Genomic DNA, 16921 nt, shown 5'->3' with positions numbered 1-16921 from the left:
CTGAGAGGGGAGAGAAGGGCTGTGAGGGAACTGGGGGGGTTGAAGGAGTGAGGGGCTGTGAAGGGAGTGGGGGGGGGGAAGGAGTGAGGGGCTGTGAGGACAAGTTGACCCTGAGGCAGCAATGTGCTCTTCTGGCCAAGAAGGCCAGTGGCATCCTGGGGGGCATCGGGAAGAGTGTGAGCAGTGGGTGGAGGGAGGTCATCCTCCCCCTCTGCTCTGCCCTGGGGAGGCCCCATCTGGAGCACTGGGACCAGTTCTGGGCTTCTTAGTTCAAGAAGGACAGGGAACTGCTGCGGAGGGTACAGCAGAGGCTACAAAGATGATGTGGGGCCTGGAGCATCTCTCATAACGAGGAGAGGCTGAGGGACTTGGGTCTTTTTAGTCTGGAGAAGAGAAGGCTGAGGGGGGATCTGATCAATGCCTATAAATACTTAAAGGGTGGGTGTCAAGAGGATGGGGCCAGTCTTTTTTCAGTGGTGCCCAGGGACAGGACAAGAGCAAAAGGGCACAAACTTGAACGTAGGAAGTTCCATCTAAACATGAGGAGAAACTTCTTTCCTGTGAGGGTGACAGAGCACTGGAACAGGCTGCCCAGCGATGGTGTAGAGTCTCCTTCTCTGAAGATGTTCGAAGTCCTCCTGGACGTGTTCCAGTCCAACCTGCTCTGGGTGATCCTGCTTTGGCAGGGGGTTGAACTGGATGATCTCCAGAGGTCACTTCCATCCTCAACCATTCTGTGATTCTGAGGGGAGTGGGGTGCTAAGGGCATGAGGGGCTTCCTGGAACTTCGTGGACATTGTTAACATGTACCAATTGGAAAAAAACACAACCCAAAACCACAAACAAAACCAACACAACACTTTAAAGTACCAGTCCGTGTTGAAAAGTATGTGGAAAAGTGATGTACTGGAAAGTAAAATAAGTTTCTGAGACTGTAGTGACAGTTCATTCTGGTTTTTTTGCTGTAGAATTATTCTGATGTTACTGCAATTCTTTTAATTGTAACCACTCTGGACCGTTAGAATAACGAACAAGTCATCAGTCATGTTCATGTGGAGATTTTTAGACCATCTGTATTGTGTGTTTTCAACTCTCCATTCACTTACGTGCTGTTGTAAATCAGTGGCTCTGTGATGCCACAAGGTGTAAGCAAGCACATTAAAATGATGCTCCTTCAGATGATTATTTTATCGAGCATCTTTTTGTGGAATTGTGTCTTGGTGATACCTCTTTTGTGTCACTTATAGAAAAAGTTACCCTAGGTCTCTGTGATTATAAGAATACAGACAATTAAGAGGAATTCAACTCCTCTTTTTTTTTTTCCTGGAACTTTTAAATACAGAGACATCTATGGCTGCTGTTAATTCTTGTATAGTAGATGAGTTTTACTGGAGTAGCTGCACAGAATCAGTCGATGCATGTCATTGCTCAAACATCTATAGTGTAGACCCCGTTGGGGGGAAATACAATCTGACTAATGCATTTTGCATCAATTACTGCGAGTGTTTTACTCGTCAGAGGAGACAATATCTTGCATATTTAAGGAGCCCTATAAGTAGGGGAAATGTTTCTTTAACTTCGTGTTCTGTCTCGGAGAGCTAACCCAAAGCAGAAGTAAATATTGTAAAAATAGGCATCTAACAAAAACTTACTTCAGGCGTGTAAGCACTGTCTGTAGAATGATTGCTCTTTTATTTTTATTATTTCCCTCTTCAGAAATGTACTCTGAACTCCCCAATGACCACAATAAATAAGAAAAATGCCCTGTTTAGAAGGGAGACGAAGACAACTATTTTAATAGCTGCCTTTAAAAACTTTATGACTTCAGTCTACAGGCACATCTCTTTTTTTAACTTTTATTTTTAAGATTAAATTCATAGGAGTTAGAGAGGCATGTTTCATCTGCAACTGTGCTACAATCTGGAGAGCGTGTGTGTGTAAGACCAAGTCAAGAATATATAAAATGAGAGAAAAAGATTCCTGGATTTCCCTGGGGAGTGTTAAGCAAGAATGTAAAAATTAGGGAAAAAGATCCGTGAATTTGCTGGGGTGATACTGAGTGGTGAGCCAAAGGAGAAAATCAAATTTTTAAAAATATTTTTATGGTATGTTACAACAGAAGGTGTACAGAACATTCCTTGGCCTCGCATAAGGGGCAGGACTTGCTGCACTCCAATTTTGGGTACAGTTTGAAATCGTTTTATCTTAAAACTAGCTAATTCTTTTTGTTTCCATGCAGATGTCAAAGATGGGTAGAGAACTGTCGAAGGGCAGATCTAGAAGATAAAACTCCAGATCAACTCAACAAGCATTACAGATTGTGCGCCAAACATTTTGAGACTTCTATGATATGCAGAAGTGTAAGTAAAAGCCAAGCATTTATTTGTTGCATCTTGCAAAATGTGATTAAGGTTTTTCATCAGAACGCTGTGTTTTAATCTTTGATCCCCTGGGTAAGTGATCCCTGTGAAAATTAATCTCCTAGTCTTAATTGAGATGGTTGTCATGGGCCAGGACACCGCACGGACTCACAGATGTTGGCACAAAGGTTGAGGGGGAAATGAGCAATTGGGGAAGAGGAAAAGAGAATTGCTGCCACTGGTTTAATATGTTTGTGGAGCCCTGGTCTTCACTGCAGTCCTTTCCTCACACAAAGCAATGTTCATTTTGTTTGTTGTCACTAGAATTGACAACACTATATAAATTTATTTGGTGTAAGTATTTAAGTTTGCGTACCTCTAATTATTTAAAATCGTTAATGCGCTCTTACTGAAGTGTGTACATGCTGTGATTCAGTTAAAATACACTGTCGTGGCCAAGAGATTTACACATTCTTTACATCTGTTGAGCTTTTTGTTCCTTTTATGTTTTATCCAGCTGAAGTCATGGCACTGTTTCCTGTTAATGAAATAATAGCTTTCCGTTCTTCTTGTTAACATGATAACACTGATTTTAACAGCTTACTTAGCAGTAGCAGATGGTGGATTTGGGGCTTTGTATCTAGTTTTAATCTCCAGGCTGAATTTTGACTCTTATAGATGGGCAAAATCAGTCCTTTAGTTGTGAAAGATGATTAAAATGCGCTGGTCAGACTTTGAGTTCCTGGTGGACACGTGACAGGGTCTCTGATTAGCCAGCATCCCAGAAACGAATGTTGGAATTAATTCTGAATCTGAAACGAAGTTTCATGAAACTCAGTTTGTTTAATGTATTTCAATTTAATGACGGTTATAAACATAATCAGTTAAAATTTGGTAGTGATATGGTTTGTTGATTTTTGTCAGTGTTAGGTTGATGGTTGGACTGGATGATCTGAAAGATCCCTTCCAACCTAAACCATTCTATGATTCTATGAAATTAGCCAGCTCAAATCATGTAAATTACACTATATCTAAATATAAAATTTTACTTAAAATATTTTTCTTTAATTGCTAGACACATGTACATGACCATCTAGAAGTCTTTTCATCCTGCTTCTCATTTGACAGATACATTTTCCTTCAGTATGATCTTTTGTGGTAGTATTTTGTGGAATTCATAAGTCTACATAAAGAAGCAGTCGAACACTTTAATTGTCAAAATAGTTATGAGATTGTTTCTAGGATTGTAACATTTGGATGATAAAACCCAAAGCTCAATAGTAACAAAAAGTTTCCTTTTTTATATCCAGAAAAAAAACAAACAAAAAATCATAATATTACAGTATTAATTATTGCATCTAGGGTTTCTGATGTGAAGATAAGAGGGAAGAAAAAGGGGTTGTGGTTTGGGTTTGGGTGGTGGGGTTTTTTTTAAACATCTCTTTTTTTCCATGTTCCTTTGATACCCCAAAATGGGAATTGCCTGGCATAGCTTTATTTTGAGACATCAGAAAGTGAAAATACTTTTCTAAAAAAGGAAGAAAAAAGAAAGGAGAGGGGGGGTGTCTGAAATTCTGGGGTTTTTTTTAGCACACACAGTGAGAATGTCCCAAAGATATCCCTAATCCAGATGTCTCTGTTACAGAGCCCTTACAGAACGGTTTTGCGGGATAATGCTGTGCCAACTATATTTGATCTTACAAGTCACCTGAACAATCCCCACAGCAGACACAGGAAAAGGATAAAAGAATTGGTAAGTTTTTCATGTAAGATTTTTTTTTAATAATAAAACAACAACAAAGGCAAGTAAGTTCATGTGAAATTTTATATGTAAAAGTGTCAATAATATTTAGCACTTGAGTGTTCGCATTTTTCTGTGCTGCCTATTCTAGTATCCTTTTGTTGATTATGTGTTAAATGCCTAAATATGCTGATATAAATTTTATATACTAAGGAAAGTTTAATGAAATAATCTGGAAAACGAAATGTATTGATCCAGAACTAATTCCATCTTCCAAAGGAAGGGCATAGCTTCCTTTTGCTTCACTTCACCTGTTTAACTTTTAAATTCTGTACCAATTCAGACATGTTGGTTTTAGCTTATTGTTCTGAAAAGATGATCAATATATAAGACCAAGATCGAGCATCTTTTTGTGGAATTGTGTCTTGTGTTTTGTGTCATTTATAGAAAAAGTTTCCCTAGGTCTCTGTGACTAAGAATACTGACAATTAAGAGGAATTCAGCTCCAAAACTCTGCTTATGTGTTAGAAAATTCACAGACAATTTCTTAAACGGACTCAATCAAACTCATGAAGAAATATTGTTGACTAAAAATAGGGTTAAAGGCAGTTCTGTCTATGACAATGCTTGTACATATTGAAACAGAATTCTTTAAGGAAAATTATTTTCTAATCATTATAAAATACATATTGAACAAACCACAAACTCCTAATATAAGTATGAAAACCTTAGCAGTAGCAACAAACTACTCTCACATAGTTAGTAGATATGTGTGGTGGCAGCAATAAACTACCTGAAGAAAACTCCTTCTTGGATCTTCTAGCACTTTTTAGTAAATATTAACACTCTTAAAATGGTCTCATCTACAATATTTGTGTCTGATCTTGATGTGTTTTAATATTTTAAGGTTGTGTGATAGACATTATTGTCAATATGTTTTGTTTGTTTTTTAAAGAGTGAAGATGAAATAAGAACACTGAAGCAACAAAAGAGTAAGTGGGCAAAATAACTGAGTACATAAAAGCTTTATTAAGGCTGACAAGGTAATGTGGGACATGTAATTGTAGATTTATATATATATATATCAGGAAGATAATTGAGCTCCTGCTTGATTTAAACAGCCATTCCAAACTCTTTCCTAAATACTCATTCTTTTTTAAACTGGGAACAAAATTATCTGGACTTCAGTGACTTAAAGGTAATGGGAATAGTAAGGGAAAGCAAAGGTTATGTTTTATTCTTGTTATCTTGACACAGTATTTTATATTTTGCAGTTGATGAAGCTTTTGAACGGGAACAGGCAACTCAAGAATTGAATGAAAGCAATGAACAAAATACTGTCGCGGAGGAAGGAGGGGAAGAGCAAGAGGAGGAAACCGTCCCCTTAACACTGGAAGAAACTGCTGCCACTGGTTTAATATGTTTGTGGAGCCCTGGTCTTCACTGCAGTCCTTTCCTCACACAAAGCAATGTTCATTTTGTTTGTTGTCACTAGAATTAACAACACTATATAAATTTATTTGGTGTAAGTATTTAAGTTTGCGTACCTCTAATTATTTAAAATCGTTAATGCGCTCTTACTGAAGTGTGTACATGCTGTGATTCAGTTAAATTACACTGTTGGGGCCAAGAGATTTAAACATTCTTTACATCTGTCAAGCTTTTGATTCCTGTTATGTTTTATGCAGCTAAAATCATGGCACTGTTTCCTGTTAATGAAATAATAGCTTTCCGTTCTTCTTGTTAACATGATAACACTGATTTTAACAGCTTACTTAGCAGTAGCAGATGGTGGATTTGGGGTTTTGTATCTAGTTTTAATCTCCAGGCTGAATTTTGACTCTTATAGATGGGCAAAATCAGTCCTTTAGTTGTGAAAGATGATTAAAATGCGCTGGTCAGACTTTGAGTTCCTGGTGGACACGTGACAGGGTCTCTGATTAGCCAGCATCCCAGAAACGAATGTTGGAATTAATTCTGAATCTGAAACGAAGTTTCATGAAACTCAGTTTGTTTAATGTATTTCAATTTAATGACGGTTATAAACATAATCAGTTAAAATTTGGTAGTGATATGGTTTGTTGATTTTTGTCAGTGTTAGGTTGATGGTTGGACTGGATGATCTGAAAGATCCCTTCCAACCTAAACCATTCTATGATTCTATGAAATTAGCCAGCTCAAATCATGTAAATTACACTATATCTAAATATAAAATTTTACTTAAAATATTTTTCTTTAATTGCTAGACACATGTACATGACCATCTAGAAGTCTTTTCATCCTGCTTCTCATTTGACAGATACATTTTCCTTCAGTATGATCTTTTGTGGTAGTATTTTGTGGAATTCATAAGTCTACATAAAGAAGCAGTCGAACACTTTAATTGTCAAAATAGTTATGAGATTGTTTCTAGGATTGTAACATTTGGATGATAAAACCCAAAGCTCAATAGTAACAAAAAGTTTCCTTTTTTATATCCAGAAAAAAAACAAACAAAAAATCATAATATTACAGTATTAATTATTGCATCTAGGGTTTCTGATGTGAAGATAAGAGGGAAGAAAAAGGGGTTGTGGTTTGGGTTTGGGTGGTGGGGTTTTTTTTAAACATCTCTTTTTTTCCATGTTCCTTTGATACCCCAAAATGGGAATTGCCTGGCATAGCTTTATTTTGAGACATCAGAAAGTGAAAATACTTTTCTAAAAAAGGAAGAAAAAAGAAAGGAGAGGGGGGGTGTCTGAAATTCTGGGGTTTTTTTTAGCACACACAGTGAGAATGTCCCAAAGATATCCCTAATCCAGATGTCTCTGTTACAGAGCCCTTACAGAACGGTTTTGCGGGATAATGCTGTGCCAACTATATTTGATCTTACAAGTCACCTGAACAATCCCCACAGCAGACACAGGAAAAGGATAAAAGAATTGGTAAGTTTTTCATGTAAGATTTTTTTTTAATAATAAAACAACAACAAAGGCAAGTAAGTTCATGTGAAATTTTATATGTAAAAGTGTCAATAATATTTAGCACTTGAGTGTTCGCATTTTTCTGTGCTGCCTATTCTAGTATCCTTTTGTTGATTATGTGTTAAATGCCTAAATATGCTGATATAAATTTTATATACTAAGGAAAGTTTAATGAAATAATCTGGAAAACGAAATGTATTGATCCAGAACTAATTCCATCTTCCAAAGGAAGGGCATAGCTTCCTTTTGCTTCACTTCACCTGTTTAACTTTTAAATTCTGTACCAATTCAGACATGTTGGTTTTAGCTTATTGTTCTGAAAAGATGATCAATATATAAGACCAAGATCGAGCATCTTTTTGTGGAATTGTGTCTTGTGTTTTGTGTCATTTATAGAAAAAGTTTCCCTAGGTCTCTGTGACTAAGAATACTGACAATTAAGAGGAATTCAGCTCCAAAACTCTGCTTATGTGTTAGAAAATTCACAGACAATTTCTTAAACGGACTCAATCAAACTCATGAAGAAATATTGTTGACTAAAAATAGGGTTAAAGGCAGTTCTGTCTATGACAATGCTTGTGCATATTGAAACAGAATTCTTTAAGGGAAACTATTTACTAATCATTATAAAATACATGTTGAACAAACTCCTAATATAAGTATGAAAACCTTAGCAGTAGCAACAAACTACTCTCACATAGTTAGTAGATATGTGTGGTGGCAGCAATAAACTACCTGAAGAAAACTCCTTCTTGGATCTTCTAGCACTTTTTAGTAAATATTAACACTCTTAAAATGGTCTCATCTACAATATTTGTGTCTGATCTTGATGTGTTTTAATATTTTAAGGTTGTGTGATAGACATTATTGTCAATATGTTTTGTTTGTTTTTTAAAGAGTGAAGATGAAATAAGAACACTGAAGCAACAAAAGAGTAAGTGGGCAAAATAACTGAGTACATAAAAGCTTTATTAAGGCTGACAAGGTAATGTGGGACGCATAATTGTACATTTATATTATCAGGAGGATAATTGAGTTCCTGCTTGATTTAAACAGCCATTCTAAACTCTTTCCTAAATACTCATTCTTTTTTAAACTGGGAACATAATTCTCTGGAATCCAGTAACTTAAAGGTAATAGGAATAGTAAGGGAAAGCAAACGTTATGTTTTATTCTTGTTATCTTGACACAGTGTTTTATATTTTGCAGTTGATGAAGCTTTTGAACGGGAACAGGCAACTCAAGAATTGAATGAAAGCAATGAACAAAATACTGTCGCGGAGGAAGGAGGGGAAGAGCAAGAGGAGGAAACCGTCCCCTTAACACTGGAAGAAAGAGAAAACAAAGATTACCTTAAATCTTTGTTTGAAATCTTGATCCTAATGGGTAAACAAAATATTCCTTTGGACGGCCATAACATTGATGAGCTTCCAGAAGGTATTTTTACTTCAGATAACTTTCAGGCTCTACTGGAATACAGAATAAATGCTGGAGATGAAGTTCTGAGGAAACGATTTGAGATGACTGCGGTCAATCTTGAGTATTGTTCGAAAACGCAGCAGAAACAAATGCTTGAGATCTGCGAAAGCTGTATCAGAGAAGAGACACTGAGGGAAGTAAGAGACTCGCATTTCTTTTCTATTGTCACAGATGAAGTAGTAGACATAGCAGGAGAGGAACATTTGCCGGTGTTGGTGAGATTTGTCGATGATTCTCATAATCTAAGAGAAGAATTTGTAGGGTTTTTGCCATACGAGGCCGATCCTGAGATTTTAGCTGTTAAGTTCCACACGACTATCACTGAGAAGTGGGGTCTGAACATGGAGTACTGTCGAGGTCAAGCCTACATCGTCTCCAGTGGGTTTGCTTCTAAAATGAAAGTTGTGGCTACAAGACTCTTGGAAAAGTACCCACAAGCTGTGTATACGCTGTGTTCCTCGTGTGCCTTAAACATTTGGCTGGCAAAATCCGTTCCTGTCGTTGGGGTTTCCATCGCGCTGGGAACCATCGAAGAAGTCTACTGTCTTTTTAACCAGTCCCCGCAATTGCTGGTAGAACTGGACAACACCATTTCTCTTCTTTTTCAGAACAACGAGCAGAAGGGCAACCAGCTGAAGGAGATCTGCCGTTCTCAGTGGACGGGCAGGCACGACGCTTTCGAGGTGTTAGTGGACCTCATGCAGGCCTTGGTGCTGTGCTTGGATGCGGTAGGCAACGACTCATCCGTCAGGTGGAACAACTTCATTGCTGGTCGAGCATTTGTACTTTCCAGCGCGTTGACAGACTTTGACTTCATTGTCACTATTGTCATCCTGAAAAACGTTCTGTCTTTCACGAGAGCGTTCGGAAAAAATCTCCAAGGACAAACCTCAGATGTCTTCTTCGCTGCCGGCAGCTTAACAGCAGTGTTACATTCTCTGAACGAAGTGATGGAGAATATTGAAGTTTACCATGAGTTTTGGTTTGAGGAAGCAACGAATTTGGCTACGAAACTGGATGTACAAATTAAACTCCCAGGAAAATTTCGCAGGTCGCGACAGGGGAACTTGAACTCTGAGCTAACGTCAGAAAATTACTACAAAGAAGTCCTTAGTGTCCCCACGGTGGAGCACATTATTCAAGAATTAAAAGATATTTTCTCAGAACAACATTTAAAAGCTCTAAAGTGTTTATCATTGGTGCCCTCAGTCATGGGGCAGCTGAAATTCAATACGTCCGAGGAGCATCATGCTGACATGTACAAAAATGACTTGCCTAATCCGGACACGCTATCCGCTGAGCTTCACTGTTGGAGAATCAAGTGGAAGCACCGAGGAAAAGATATTGAACTTCCAGCTACTATTTATGAAGCACTTCATTTGCCTGACATTAAGTTTTTCCCGAATGTTTACGCCTTGCTTAAAGTCTTGTGCATCCTTCCAGTGATGAAGGTGGAGAACGAAAAATACGAAATAGGACGAAAGCGCTTGAAGGCGTACCTGAAAAACACCTTGACAGAGCAAAGGTCGAGCAACCTGGCTTTGCTGAACATAAACCTTGATATAAAACACGACTTAGATTTAATGGTGGACACCTACATTAAACTCTACCCAGAAAAAGTGGAATTTCAGGAAGACTTTATTTCCTCAAACAACCCTCGAGTGACAGAAGAGGCTTAATTTTTTTTTTAAGCTCTACCTAATCTGTTGAAGCAGATTTTTCTTAATTAAGTCTCAACGCTGAGGAAAAAATGTGAAATCTTAAAAATCATGGCAATTGTATTTCCATTTTAGGTCTCGGACTGGAGAAGCTGTGGTCAGTGACCCAAATTATGTTTTGTTAGTCTGCATTAAATGTGTTACGCGAACAAAGCCAGGCCTGAAAATAAGCCCATGCTCTTGGCAGAGGTGCTTTCTATATCTTAATGATTGACTTAATTAGGTGCTCGTTTACTTTATGGCATCTTGGAAAAAGGACATTATGATTGTAGATCTGGTGGGGCTGTTACATATTTGCTCATGAATTAGGATAAGAAAAAAAAAAAAGGCAAAATGTTAAAAAGAGTATAATCCATTTCAGTTCTGTTACTTAGGATTTTATTATTTTTGAAAACTTTAAGGAAAAAGTCTTTGTATATTTAATTGGAGTTTTGGAGAGTGGATTCAGCTATTGCACGACCCTCGTGCTGTGGACTGTTCTCGGTGTAAAGTGAATGTCAGTGGTATAGAGGTACGTTTACAGTTTCGTTGGAAGAATCAACCTCTTTAATCTCTCTGACTGTTTACATTCCTTTGTGTGAGACACAAACCCTTTTTCTTTTTCTTTAGGCTTTTAACAGGCATGGCAGGAGTACTGAAGTTCCAAAAAGACACTAAAATCTTAAAAATTTTATTCCACATACGTATAAATCTGTTTGTTCTATCCTGATTCTGATGATACAAAATCGTGCATCTTGTTGTCCGTTTCTTTGTAAACTCACCCAGGAAAGATTAAAATAAGAGCTTGTTGTTTGTCTAGAAGTACGATTGAAAATATTGCTGTTATTTTTTGGCAAGAATAAGACATTTTTGTACAGTTTATTGCGATTTAAAATAAAATGTGAATTGCTTTTTACATAGTATTGTATTTCTTAGTAAGGCTGTGCCTCTTGGAGAATGTGAATTCTTTTGTAAGGTACCTTTTAGTTTTGGCAATTTTTTTCTCTGTTTTTGAGTGGCATTATCATAAGATGCAGGAAACTTTGTGTAATAGCACTTCTGATCTGTATGTTCTGCTGAAGGGTTTTTTAAAGTATTTTGAGATAGCACTAAATACAGTGCTTTTAATTGTCAGTCTTTGTCTTACTGAAATGGAGGGAAATCGATTAAATTTGTAATGGTTGAAAAGTGAAGTTTTGCAGCTACCCTGATGCATGCCAATTTTAGAAATTTTATTTACAGTTGTCTTTTTATGTACTTTCCAGTTGCAGTGGGAAAGGTCCCCCAGCAACAGAAAACTGAATGATTGTACAGATCGTGACAAATGCAGTGCTTAGTGTTTTAATGCAGTCAAACAATAAGAATATATTTGAAAAAAAAAACCACCAAAACATACCACTTTACAAAGTAAGCTCAGATATTAAACTGGCTATGTACATCTTAAGAAATGCTTTCAGGAGCTTTTATTTACATTGGAGTAGTAAAAATTACTTTCAACAAGTACTATCTTTTCTTTCCACTGCTATTTGTGCACGCTTTCTGGCACGCTTCCATGTTAATGCAATTATTGTCTCCATCAGTAAAAAATGTTTTAGCTAATAGCTTGCTCTGTTCCTCTAAATATAAGAAAATAGCCCAGATCTATGTTAATGCTATTAAAAAAAAAAAAAGGGGGCATTTTAAAATTAGCAGTCATATGGAAAATTGTCTTTTTTTAAAGAAGATCTCAGTTACCTTTTTGTTTATACCATTATAATTGTATTTTCCATCCTGGGAATGTCTGAGCAATGCGAGGTGGTCGTGACGGCTGAGATTGAGAGCTCTGTATCAGTAAAGCCAGGCTGGATGAGCCCAGGCTTAAGACTGTAATCAGAAAAGGATAATTAATACCCAGTGCCGTCTAATTACCCAAAAGAGCTGCAGACTACTTTCTGACTCTGTAAGAGATATTTTTGACTGATGTACTGAGACAAATGGGAGAAGGAAAAGGCTGTAAAAAAGGTCCTTTAGCTGCCAAAGTGTCTTCTGGAGCTCAGCTGTGACATAATTGTGACTAGTGTTGCTAATTAGCTGGCTCCGCAAGCCTAGATCGTTTAGTGTGCTTAATTGTTGCACTGCCTTTCACGGGATGCTTAGATTGTCTGTGATCAATCAAAAGCTATTTATTAAGCCTAATTGAATTGTCCTGTTGGGGCAGAATGTCTCATTTTTAGGCCCGTCGGTGCAACCTGTCGCAGGAGGTCTGAACAGCGACGGCTCTGCAGGATGTGAGGGAGCAGGGGAATAGCAGATTCCTTTTAACTTAAGAGATTTGTGTGGAGAAAAATCACTTATTAAAACTAGTGGCTCCCATCTTTATCACCAGGGGTGCTACTGGAGTGGAATCCATAAAATAGTTTTAAAGAGAACGCTCTTGTTAGAGCAGGTCAAAGACTGACAGAGAAAGTGTCTGAAAATGGGAAGAATAATCACTAAAGATAAACTTTGATTCCATTTTTTGTTAATGGGCCCTTTTACAGAGGGAGTTGTCATCTTAAATATCCTGCTAGTTTGGAGCAGTGGGTACTTCCAAGGTGAATCCCTAGGTATTTACCTTGCTTTGACCTGGCTTTTTGGCACTTTCTATGCGATGAAGCAATAAATATTAATTTCTCAGCCTAAAATAATTTATGTATCTTGGTGAAAGTGGATTTTCCTGAGCTGTTTGGCTGATTGTGTTTTGCAAAAGGAGCAATAGGTGTTATCCCAAAGCAGGCTTAATACTTAATAACTTCCAGACCTCTCATGATCCCTTCTTTCCCTACAGAAAACAGTTTTCATGAAGAACATCAGCATCCCCAATGTTTGGCCTATGTGTAAGTAGTGACACATCAGAAAAAAAAAAAGAAAATGGAGTTGGAAATTGTAGACAGATCTGTAGTAATTTCAACAGATGTGCGTGTTCATTATGTTTTCTTTACTGTGCAAAGTAACACTGTTAATTGAATAGAATTCAATGTGCGTGTTCCATAATGTAGTGTTTGTTCATTTTATTACAGCCATGGTTGTCCAATGTTTCTATTAATTTATTTTCATGTAGCGAGCTTGCTTTTTTTCTTAAAACCATGCCTGTGTGTCTTCTCTTTTAGCTGGCAACGGTTATCTCTGGATGACTCCTTGAAGGTGAGAGAGACCTGGGAGTCCTGGTGGACAACAAGTTGCCCATGAGCCAGCAATGTGCCCTTGTGGCCAAGGCCAGTGGTCTCCTGAGTGGAATTAAGAAGAGTGTGGCCAGCAGGTCAAGGGAGGTCATCCTCCCTCTCTGCTCTGCTCTGGTGAGGCCCCATCTGGAGCACTGGGTCCAGTTCTGGGCTCCCCAGTTCAAGAAGGACAAGGAACTGCTGGAGAAGGGACAGCAGAGGGCTACAAAGATGATGAGGGACCAGAGCATCTCTTTGCTGAGGAACGGCTGAGAGACCTGGGGCTGTTCAGTCTGGAGAAAAGGAGACTGAGAGGGGATCTCATCGATGCTGAGCAATATCTAAAGGGTGGGTGTCAAGAGGATGGGGCCAGACTGTTCTCAGTGGTGCCCAGTGACAGGCCAAGAAGCAGCGGGCACAAACTGGAACAGGGAAAATTCCATCTGAACATGAGGAAAACCTTCTTCACTTCGAGGGTGGCAGAACCCTGGAAGAGGCTGCCCAGGGAGGTGGTAGAGTCTCTGTCTCTGGAGACATTCAAAACCCTCCTGGACATGTTCCTGTGCGACCTGCTCTGGGTGGACCTGCTTTGGCAGGGAGGTTGGACTAGATGATCTCCAGAGGTCCTTTGAACCTCGACCATTCTGTGATTCTATGAAGCCAAGGTTGGTAGTAGTGAGGTTTGTTCTATCTGATTGAAGAGAAGAGGTGCAGCAGTGACAGAACAGGTGACCGTGTGGTTCCCTGCTCCTCTGTTTTTTAGTGTCTCAAAGTTAGATATTGCCTAGTTGTAGAACTGGGGGCACAGACTCAAGGAGGGCTTTTAACCATCTGTTCTGTCTGTAGACCTCTTACACATTCATGTGCCTGTGCTCCACCAGCAGCAACCACCACCAAAGCCAGGGATGGAGGTCGTTCAGAACATCTACCAGTAGTTTCATGTGTGTCATGGCATCTTTCCCTGAGAGGTGACTGCAGAGTGTTTGGCCACCTGGTGGTTGACAGACATGGGACTCCACAAACAACAGCTAGAGCCTGAAAATTCAGCTTCTGTCACCTCTTCAGCCAGCAAACATCTGAGGATCTGTGGAAAGGACCATTTCCTTACTCCTGGAAGAACCTCCCTAAGATCTACTTGGCAAGACAACGCCTCTGGCATGGTCATGGGCCTCTATGGGATTTTTCTAGTGGGTAGGTTCTGTCAACCAAGAGGCTTCCACATCTACTGTCAGCAGGACACCATGTTTGAGGGGAAGAACTTAGCACCAGCTCATTGCTTTTTTGTCCTCTCTTACTACCAAGAGCAGAATTTCAAGCTTCATGGCTGTTTCCCAGTGAAGCAGCAGGACGCTTCTGTACAGTTAACACCTGCTAACTTGGTGAAGGAACGATGTTTATGAGCTCTGGTTGGGCATTGGAATAGGCTGCCCAGGGAGGTGGTGGAGTCACCATCCCTGGATGTGTTTAAGGGACGTTTAGATGCGGTACTGAGGGATATGGTGTAGGGGAGGACTTTGTAGAGTGGGGTTGATGGTTGGACTGGATGATCCCAAGGGTCTCTTCCAACCTAGACAATTCTATTATTCTATGAGTCTCTTGGGAAAGTGGGGTCATGAATTTGAGTCATGAAGGAAGCAGGAGGAGGCTAGAATCAGAATGACTAGATTTGGAAGTGATCTTAAAGATCATCTAGTTCCAACGCCCCTCTTCTGGGCAGGGAGACCTCCTGCTAGACCAGGTTGCTCAAAGACCTATCCAGGCTGGATAGGGAAGTACATGAGAGAGCTGGTCAAGGGCATGGGTTGGTCAGTAGCGTGATGCTCCAAGACCAGATGAGGTCCTGGTCTTCTCCTCCATCTCCACCTACCATCCTGTAGTAGTCTTGGGCTGAGCAGACCCAGGCTGGAGGGCTTTGTGCTGCTGCCAGAAGGTACCTCACACAGAGCTTGGGGGAGAGGCAGCTGCGAGGAGGCCAACAGTGCTGGGGAGGTTGGACCTGCATCTGTCCCTGTGGTTCCACCATCGTGCAGGCAGCCAGCTAAAGGCACGCTTGACCTCCTTCCTAAGCTGGAGAACTTTTAACGAGTGGAAGGTGAATCATCTGGTTTATTAAATCGGAGGCCGCTTCAAGGACTGCAACCCAATTATGCCACGTGTTGTACGTATCCCAACAAGAGCATTTGTGGAGAAATAGGATCCATATGGGCAGATCTTTACTGGTGAGCACGTCCCTGCTGAAGAACAGCCTGGGGTGTCTGCCTGCAGAGATCGGGTTTAGCAGGATTCAGGCCTTAAACTCTTAATTTATAGCGTTGAACAGCTCTCAAGAAGAGGGAGGGATGTGTAGGAGGTACAGGATAAAGCGGACAGGGCTGTGACATGTATTTCATCCCTCCAAGGATTGAGTCTCGCTGCCTTCCCCTCGGTGTGAGCCTCTGTGCTCCAGGAATGAGCAGGAATATCACGGCCTAAGCCCAAATGCCTCCCTGGAGGGAAGAGACAGATGATATCATTGTTGGAGTTGTTTGGAGATCATAAAGGTACTTACTGAAACAAGAAAAATATGGTTTTAATTCCTTTTTTTTTTTTAATAATAAAAAAAAGTGACAGAAAGCCACGAGTGCCAGGAACCTCACTGAGAAAAGAGTCTTTGCACCCTGGAGAACTTCTCTTTGCCTAATGAATAAGTGCTTCTAAGTCACTTTTTGGTTCATTTTTTTTTTTTTTTGCGTGTGTGCATATATATATATATATATGTAAAATATGCAAAGCCAGATGAAGTTACTTGTTTGTCTTGCAGATGTCAACTTTGCCAAGTCTGATCCACGTCAAATGCTTTGATTTAGAAGCAGCACACCCAGAGTGAAAGGCTGATTCCTGGGAGATGTTGTCCCCACCGTACGCAGCTCCTCCTGGACTGTCTCCCCTGCCGTCCCAGCACACAACTGTTAGATGAACAAAATACATCAGCCTGAAGACATGCTAATCACCAGATAATGTTTTCAGAGTGGAGAGGAAACGAAGTGGAAGTCTGCAACCGAGTGTGGACTTCAAGACTTCTCTACATCACAGGATCACAGAATGGTAGGAGTTGGAAGGGACCTCTGGAGATCATCTAGTCCAACTTCCCCCCCTGCTAAAGTGGGTCCACCCAGAGCAGGTTGCACAGGAACATGTCCAGGTGGGGTTTGAATGTCTCCAGAGAAGGGGAGTCCTCCACCACCTCTCTGGGCAGCCTCTTCCAGGGCTCTGCTTTCCTCAAAGAAAAGAAGTTCCTCCTCATGATTAGGTGGAACCTCTTCTGTTCAAGTTTGTGCCTGTTACCTCTTGTCCTGTCCCTGGGCACCACTGAAAAAAGACCGGCCTCATCCTCCTGACACCCACCCTTTAAGTATTTATAAGCATTGATCAGATCCCCCCTCAGCCTTCTCTTCTCCAGACTAAAAAGAGCCAAGTCCTTCAGCCTTTCCTCATAAGAGATACGTTCCAGGTCCCTCATCAT

General features: G+C 39.9%; 2 protein-coding genes and 1 long non-coding RNA gene across 3 annotated transcripts; all 3 read left to right on the top strand.

Moving 5' to 3' along the window:
* Positions 1-2211: 2211 nt before the first annotated feature.
* Positions 2212-5848, top strand: LOC106898984 (52 kDa repressor of the inhibitor of the protein kinase-like). The gene is made up of 5 exons (XM_014960607.1): positions 2212-2360; positions 4006-4113; positions 5057-5093; positions 5376-5522; positions 5790-5848. The coding sequence occupies exons 1-5, from the start codon at positions 2346-2348 to the stop codon at positions 5846-5848; spliced, it is 366 nt and encodes a 121-aa protein (XP_014816093.1). The 5' UTR covers positions 2212-2345.
* A 1054-nt stretch (positions 5849-6902) lies between these two features.
* On the top strand, positions 6903-11156 carry LOC106898983 (52 kDa repressor of the inhibitor of the protein kinase-like). The gene is made up of 3 exons (XM_014960606.1): positions 6903-7025; positions 7962-7998; positions 8274-11156. The coding sequence occupies exons 1-3, from the start codon at positions 6903-6905 to the stop codon at positions 10220-10222; spliced, it is 2109 nt and encodes a 702-aa protein (XP_014816092.1). The 3' UTR covers positions 10223-11156.
* A 3076-nt stretch (positions 11157-14232) lies between these two features.
* LOC106898993 lies at positions 14233-16562 on the top strand. The gene is made up of 3 exons (XR_001414001.1): positions 14233-14610; positions 15819-15959; positions 16220-16562. It is a non-coding gene; the product is annotated as an uncharacterized LOC106898993 (long non-coding RNA).
* The last annotated feature ends 359 nt before the right edge of the window (positions 16563-16921 follow it).

The sequence above is a fragment of the Calidris pugnax genome, unplaced genomic scaffold (genome assembly GCF_001431845.1).
Source record: "Calidris pugnax isolate Ruff unplaced genomic scaffold, ASM143184v1 scaffold270, whole genome shotgun sequence".
In the NCBI taxonomy this organism is placed as follows: Eukaryota; Metazoa; Chordata; class Aves; order Charadriiformes; family Scolopacidae; genus Calidris; species Calidris pugnax.
This window is presented reverse-complemented; position numbering and strand designations above follow the sequence as displayed.